Here is a 7,703-nt window from a genome sequence, read left to right as displayed (position 1 = left end):
TCTCTCTCCCCCCTCAGGAAAAAGTGGCCAGTGTGTATGAAGCTCCAGGCTTTTTCCTAAACTTGGAGCCCATCCCTGGGGCCTTGGACGCTTTGCGAGAGATGAACGACATGCAAGAGTAAGGAGGGTGAGGAGGGGGCGGCGGGACGTCGGCCAGTGCCCCAGGCCTAATTGTATCCCTTCTCCGCAGCACCGAGGTCTTCATCTGCACCACCCCACTGCTGAAGTATGACCACTGTGTGGGAGAGAAGGTGCTGGCGCCTGCGCAGATTTGGCTTTCCAATCTTGATTTATAAAATAAGCTTCAGAAAATGGGGGCTGGGTGAAAGGGGTCCCCGCGCGCTTGAGGGCTTAGTCCCACTTAGCCCCCATGCCTCGCTTATCTTGCATTCTGAGCCTAGCAAGCTCCACTGACCTTCCCCCCACCCCCATACAGTACCGCTGGGTGGAGCAGAACCTGGGGCCACAGTTTGTGGAGCGGATTATCCTGACTAGGGACAAGACAGTGGTCATGGGAGACCTGCTCATTGATGACAAAGACAACATTCAAGGTAGGGCCAGTTAACCTTGACAACCTCCAGGCATCTGGCCTGTTGGGATTAAGGAGAGGAGTAAAAATAACCAGATTACAGACTGCTTGCTGTCTCTACTGCTCCAGGCCTAGAGGAGACCCCAAGCTGGGAGCACATCTTGTTCACCTGCTGCCACAATCAGCACCTGGCCCTGCCCCCCACCAGGAGACGACTGCTTTCCTGGAGTGACAACTGGAGGGGGATCATAGAGAGCAAGCGAGCCAGCCTGTGAAGGACCCTGCCTGGACAAGTGACCGTCTTTAATCAGGGAGCCACTTGAACAAACTGCATTCTGGCCCCTCCCATGAAGCCTACACCCAGAAAGAATGAGACTAGCACATAAATATAGTGGTGAAAATCAGGAGGGTTTTAATAAAAATAAAAACCAAACATAAGGCTTTGGTTCTCTGAAGACCCCTTTCCTGGGACAGGAGAGGGCTGGTGCCTGGGGAAGAGACAGCCACACCCTCCCTTCATCCAGTGAAACCCCTCTCCAGCCCTTGTAGATTCCCTTCCTCTACTTTTCATTGCTCATCTGAGGGGGGCAATGCTGAGTGATCAGGGCTTCCACTTTTCTTAAAACTCCAACTTCTCGTCAGGCCTACTCTTCACTTTCTTCCTAGTTCCACTTTTTTCCTTCTCATTTGCAGAGGTTGGGGTCACAGGAGCTTGCTGTCCCTTAGACACTATTGGGACCTTTGTGGTCCGGAACTCACTAGGTAGGCTGGACCAGGCTTCTGTCTCTCAAGGGATCAGATTACAGGATGAGCCACTATGGTCCTCTGACATCTAGTTTCTACACGTCTTTACTGAAGGTTTGGATCCAAGTCCTAAGGGGTTGAGAGACTGGAGAGAATGGCAGGAAGCAGACTGGGACAGCCTACAAACGGTGTTCAGGGCTCCCACGTGTGTGTCAGAAGATCCGACCCATAGGCAAAGCCAGAGCAACCCTTTTGAAGGACCGGGATGCCACACTTGGCAGCTGGCACATGAGAGGTCCACAGCCTGGTAGAACAGAGCTAAAGTCCCTGTCTTGCTGTCTGCACCCCAGGATCCTATTTGGGCCTCTCCAGAGAGACAGGTGTGCGTGCCTGGGTGCTCTCAGCTCTCTGTCATTCTCATCTCACCAGCAGGGCCTCGCTCCTGATGCCCAGTGGCCATTCAGTTAACACTCATTAAGCTGTGACCCCAGGGGAAGAAACCTCACCTCTACCCTCCTCACAGGGTGCGGAGCAGAGAGCAGGGTGTTGTGCACGGTTGTTTGGGGTCTGCAGAGCTATCCACGTCAATGCTGCCATGCCCAGGTGCTCAGCCTCGACACTGGCGGAGTTAACGGAGTTTCCCAGTCAGTAGGGCTGGCTCATCTATAGCCATCAAAATTACTCTGGACACCCATGGTACTGGCCATTCTCCCACACAGCTTCTTTTTTTTTTTTCTTGTTTTTCTTTTTTGAGACAGGGTTTCTCTGTATAGCCCTGGCTGTCCTGGAACTCACTCTGTAAACCAGGCTGGCCTCGAAATCCGCCTGCCTCTGCCTCCCAAGTGCTGGGATTAAAGGCATGTGCCACCACTGCCCAGTTCGCACGCAGCCTCTTACATGAGGGTATTAGCTGGGCACAGGGACACCAGAGGTGGTCATCTGTCTATAGTTTATTGAGTGCCAGTCCATGAAAGCCATGCCAGCTTTGGGTTTCTCCTCTAAGCCTCTCAAGTCTGGCTGTCTTATGAAAGTGCCTGTCATGCCAGACTGCGCTTGCACGCAGCTGAACAAGCACAACTTGGGCAGGATGGGCTCAAGGTACTATTAGCTTCCTGTACCTGTGCCAGGACTAGTCTCGGACAGAAAGTGGCAGGATCTTGAAGTGTCCTTGGATCAGGGCTGCTGTCGGGCCTCAGTCTTTGGCAGTGGAATACCCAGGGCAGAATGGGCCTGCTGGCTGCGGGCCTCAGCCACCTGGCTTGGGGAGCAGAAGTCCTCTAGGAATATCTGGGCCAGATTCCGGAGCCTTGTGTTGGCTGAGAGAGAAAAGCGCAGCATGCACTGGACCACAGGCAGGGAGGTCAGTTCAGGATGGTAGCGGGTGCCTGGTGAGTTCAGGTACATGAGGGTGGTGACAGCGGATAACACCGTCTCCTCATTAGGACTGGACAGGCAGCTGATGATGAGCGGGATGCCTCCTGCCTGCAGGATATGTTCCTTGTTGGCCTTGTCCGGACACAGGTTGCAGAGCCCCCCTGAAGAAAGGCAAAGATGAGCCAGTGCTCGGGTCCTGACTTCCTCCCATCTCCCCTCCCAGCTTCTTTCTGGCCAGTGAGTCTTTCAGAAGCACTTGGACCTAGGGAGAAGCTTGCCCATGGACAGGATTGCAAGGTCACTGTACTGGCTGGTTTTGTGTGCCAACTTGACACAGGCTGGAGTTATCCCAGAGAAGGGAGCTTCAATTGGGGAAGTGCCTCCATGAGATCCAGCTGAGGGGCATTTTCTCAATTAGTGATCAAGGGGGTAGGGCACCTTGTGGGTGGTGCCATCCCTGGGCTGGAAGTCTTGGGTTTTATAAGAGAGCAGGCTGAGCAAGCCAGTAAGGAACATCCCTCCATGGCCTCTGCATCAGCTCCTGCTTCCTGACCTGCTTGAGTTCCAGTCCTGACTTCCTTTGGTGATAAACAGCCTTGTGGAAGTAAGCTGAATAAACCCTTTCCTCCACAACTTCCTTCTTGGTCATGAAGTTTGTGCAGGATAGAAACCATGACTAAGACAGTCACCAAGCCCCAGTCCTCTGCCAAGGCTTCAGAAGTCCAGCCTGCGAGTCATCCTGACTTCTATCCCCAGCATCCTCCCTCCCCCAAAAGGATAGTGAGAAAGAAAAAGAAACCAAGCCGGGAGGTGTGGTGGCGCATGCCTTTAATCCCAGCACTTGGGAGGCAGAGGCAGGCGGATTTCGAGGCCAGCCTGGTTTACAGAGTGAGTTCCAGGACAGCCAGGACTACACAGAAAAACCTTGTCTCGAAAAACCAAAAAGAAAAATAAACCAGAAATGTCGTTACATGCTAAATATAAGTAGCAAACCCATTCAATAAGTAAACTACAGCAAGCCTACTGGATGAAAAATATCATTTAGAGCTTTAAAAATAATGTCTCTAGGCTAGATAAATGGCTCAACAGTGTATATGGCCCTTGCAGAGGGCCTGAGTTCGATCCCTGGGACCCCCAGTGGGTAGCATGAATTGCAGCTTTGGGGGATATTAAACCCCTTCTGGCCTCTGTGGACATCTGTATTCATTCATACACACACACACACACATACTAATAAAATGAAAGGTAGTGTCTTCAAGAGAGTTTTGGGGGCTAGCTCTGAGAAAGACTTGCTCTGAAGCCTAGGTCATCCCTGAATCCCCGCCACAGCTTCCGGAGGGCTGGGTTACAGGCTTGCACAAACACCCACATGAAAGTCTGTTTTCTCCACTAGGCATGGCTACAACCCTGTCTCAAAGACAAAACAAGCGAGGCAGAGAGATGGCTCGGTGTCTAAGAATATACCTCCTGCTCTTCTTGAAGACACAAGTTCTGTTCCCAGAACCCACAGCAGGCAGCTCTGAACCACTGGTGTCTCCAGCTCCAGGGAATCCAAAAGCCTGGCCCCCATGGGACCCCACATGCACATATAGCATTCACACGACACACCCTTACATATGAATAGACACACAAACCCTACAAGGACTGGAGAGAAGGCTTGGCACATACTGCTCTTCCTCCTGTGACTGCAGCTTCAGGGGATCTGACGTCCTTTTCTGGCCTTCATCGGCACCTGTGTCCACCTCGATCTACCCACACCTCCACCCCCACCACATACACACATACATAAAATAAAAATTTTGGAAATCCTAAAGATAAACAAAACAAAAATATAAATTTTGGAGTTTGGGAGATGACTCAGTTGTTGAAGTGCTTGGCTGAGTTTGATCCTAGCACCAATATAAATAAGCTAGACATAATTGTGTGGGTCTGTAACCTCTTCACTGTGGGGGTAGAGGCAGGAGTGTGTGTGTGTGAGTGTGTGTGAGTGTGTGGTGCGTGCGTGCATGCGTGTGTTTGCTGAGCTCCAGATTCAATGAGAGACCCCGTCTCCGAAGCCCACAACGGACAGCCACAGAAGATAGCCCTCAGCATTCACCCTTGGCCTCCAAACTCAAGAATACACACACAGAAAAAACTAGTGTGTGTGTGTGTGTGTGATAGGGTCTCACTATGTAGCTCTAGCTGGTCTGGAACTTGCTATATAGACGAGGCTGGCCTTGAGCTCATAGAGATTCATCTGCCTCTGCCTCCCAAATGCAGGTATTAAGTCTGGTGCCACCACACCTCCTTACGACCATTCACTTTTTTTTTTTTAAGGAACCAGATTTAGTGGCGGTGGAAGGAGAGAAAATCCTGGGAGAAAGGACTGAAATTGGAGGAGGGCATTCGGGGTGGAGATGTAGTACACTGGGAAGTCCAAGGGACCTAGGAGGGAAACCTTAGCAAAGACCCCTAGACACAGAGCCTGGACTTCTTTAACCAGGCAAGGCCTCAAGAAGAGGGACTGGGACACCAACCCAGCCACCAAACCTTCAACCTTCAGTTTGTCCTGCCTGCAGTGTTCTGGGACAGGAGTCTAGCAGAATCAACCTCAAAGAGACCAAGGAGACTTCATTCAGCAACTGATGGGAGCAGATGCTGAGTCCCACAGCCAAGCATTAGGTGGAGCTCAGGGGCGCTCAGGGGCACACCCGGAGAACATGGCTCACAGAGATCATGGAGCCTGCAGGGTCTGGCCTAGGTCCTCTGCAGATGTTACAGCTGAGCAGCTTGGTGCTCCTGTGGGACTCCTGGCAGTGGAAGCAGGGCCTGCCCTGACTCATGCCTACTGTGGGACCCTTTTCCTCCTAGGGTTGCTTTGTCCAGCCTTGCTGTGGTGCTGTGTGCCGCTCTTACTGGAGCTTGTTATGCAGTGTTTGGTTGATGTCCCTAGGAGGCATGTTCTTTTCTGAGGGGAGGCACGGAAGGGGTGGATCTGAGAGAGGGAAGGTGGGAGGGAGAGACAGAGGAAAGAGGAGGGAGAGAGGGTGGTGAGAGGGAGAAAGGAAAGAGGGAGGGAAAACTGCAGTAGGGATGAGAATATATAAAAGAAGAATTTTTTAAAATTTAAAATGTATTTTTTTTTGTTTTTTCGAGACAGAGTTTTAAAATGTATTTTTAAAAGCTAGCTTTAGGCCAGGTGGTGGTGGCGCACGCCTTTAATCCCAGCAGTTGGGAGGCAGAGGCAGGTGGATTTCTAAGTTCGAGGCCAATCTGGTCTACAGAGTGAGTTCCAGGACAGCCAGGGCTACACAGAGAAACCCTGTCTCAAAAAACCAAAAAAAAAAAAAAAAAAAAAAAAAAAAAAGCTAGCTTTAGGATGGATCTTGCATGATCTCACTTAAATAAAGACCAAGACCAGGTAAAAGCAATCCATAGGGACAAAGGTTAGAGCTGTGCTTGCCTGGGGCATGTGGGAGAAACAAGGAGCTGCTGGGTCATGTGGGAACACACACCTTAATGAACTTAAGGATTAATTAAACTGCACTGTGTGCCTTCTACTGTACATTCATCAGACTCCATTTACAAGATAGTTACAAAACAGAAAGGGTGGACTGGGCGTGGCTGTAGTGGATGCTTGTGTAGGCTCCTGGGCTCATCCCTAGTACCACCAAAAAGAAAGAAGAGAGAAGAGCGAGTCCTGACTAGCTAAAGAATTTGCTTTGGACAGACAAAGATGGGGGTGGGGTGGAAGAGCTACAGGCAAGAGGCAAAGGCAGGGCTCTGCTGGACACCAGTAACCATGGAAACCCCTGAAAGATGGAACCTGAGATGAGAGAGCTAGACTTGGAGAAACAGGCGACGTGGAGTCACAAAGTAGGAGCTGGTGCTGGAAAGGACTCTCAAAGGGATTTCCTGGGGGTTAAAAAGGGTGGACAAGTGGTGGTAGCACACACCTTTCATCCCAGCACTTGGGAGACAGATGCAGGCAGATCTCTGAGTTCAAGGCCAGCCTGGTCTACAGAGTGAATTCCAGGACAGGCAGGGCTACACAGAGAGACAAGAAAATGAAAACAAAAATAAAAACATGTCAGTGCCATTGCAGGTAAAGGTACTGGAGCATGCCTGGTGACCAAAGTCCAACCTCAGGGACCCACAGAAGGGTAGGAGGAGAGAACTGACTCCATAAAGGTGTTTTGTAGCCCCCACATACATCCAATGGCATGTATACACACCCCTCCCTCATCACATGCACAATCATAATGCAATATTTTCTTTTTTTCTTTTTTTTTCTTTTTTGGTTTTTTAAGACAGGGTTTCTCTGTGTAGTCCTGGCTATCCTGGAATTCACTCTGTAGACCAGGCTGGCCTCGAACTCAGAAATCCACCTGCCTCTGCCTCCCAAGTGCTGGGATTAAAGGCATACGCCACCACCGCCCAGCAATGCAATGCATTTTAATAAAGATAAAAAAAGAGCTTCACTGGGCACTAATCTGTTCTTGGGTTTTATTTCAGTACCCTGAAAATGTTTGTCACCAGCTGTGAATAAGAGGAAAATACAAATGCAATGTACTTTTATTCACGTATATGTGCATGTATGCACATGACAGGCCTCTCTGGGTAGCCCTGGAGGGCCTAGAATTCCCCATGTAGACTAGGCTGGTCCTGAACTCCTGGAGATCTGCTGGGCTCTGTCTCCTAATGCTGGGATTACATCATATACCACCATATTGGGATCACTCTCTTGAATTCTGTAAATCCTCTACCATACTAGTCAACTGTGTGTCACATATTTAAAACACACCTAACTGTTCTGCCTAAAATAAACCTGCTTGATTTCAAACTAGAAGAGACACCCCTCCCTACTTTGCCTAGGACTCCCAAGCAGCTGGGACTGTGCACATATGATGTTATACTTTACTGGAAAAGAAAAAGACAGGAGGGCTGGAGAGATTAAGAGCACTGACTGCTCTTCCAGAGGTCGTGAGTTCAAATCCCAGCAACCATGCGGTGGCTCACAACCATCCATAATGAGAGACAAAACAAAACAAAAAACTATGGGCTGGGGGGGGGG

The 7,703-nt window shown here is 50.2% G+C and overlaps 2 protein-coding genes across 3 annotated transcripts in view; one reads left to right on the top strand and one right to left on the bottom strand.

Moving 5' to 3' along the window:
• The window catches only part of Nt5c (5', 3'-nucleotidase, cytosolic), a 1,638-nt gene extending 671 nt beyond the window's left edge, over positions 1 to 967 (top strand). The window contains exons 2-5 of the mRNA XM_031352895.1: positions 18 to 118; positions 191 to 251; positions 437 to 551; positions 659 to 967. Of these exons, the coding sequence (XP_031208755.1) occupies positions 18 to 118; positions 191 to 251; positions 437 to 551; positions 659 to 804 (423 nt within the window). The 3' untranslated portion in view covers positions 805 to 967. The remainder of the gene's footprint in view (positions 1 to 17; positions 119 to 190; positions 252 to 436; positions 552 to 658) is intronic.
• A 1,238-nt stretch (positions 968 to 2,205) lies between these two features.
• The window catches only part of Armc7 (armadillo repeat containing 7), a 10,367-nt gene continuing 4,869 nt past the window's right edge, over positions 2,206 to 7,703 (bottom strand). Inside the window, exon 3 of one of the 2 annotated variants that reach the window (XM_031352896.1) lies at positions 2,206 to 2,808. In XM_031352896.1, coding sequence (XP_031208756.1) covers positions 2,447 to 2,808 — 362 coding nt within the window. In that variant the 3' untranslated portion in view covers positions 2,206 to 2,446. The remainder of the gene's footprint in view (positions 2,809 to 7,703) is intronic. The other variant, XM_031352897.1, reaches the window with a different exon arrangement.

Source organism: Mastomys coucha, unplaced genomic scaffold (genome assembly GCF_008632895.1).
Source record: "Mastomys coucha isolate ucsf_1 unplaced genomic scaffold, UCSF_Mcou_1 pScaffold5, whole genome shotgun sequence".
In the NCBI taxonomy this organism is placed as follows: Eukaryota; Metazoa; Chordata; class Mammalia; order Rodentia; family Muridae; genus Mastomys; species Mastomys coucha.
This window is presented reverse-complemented; position numbering and strand designations above follow the sequence as displayed.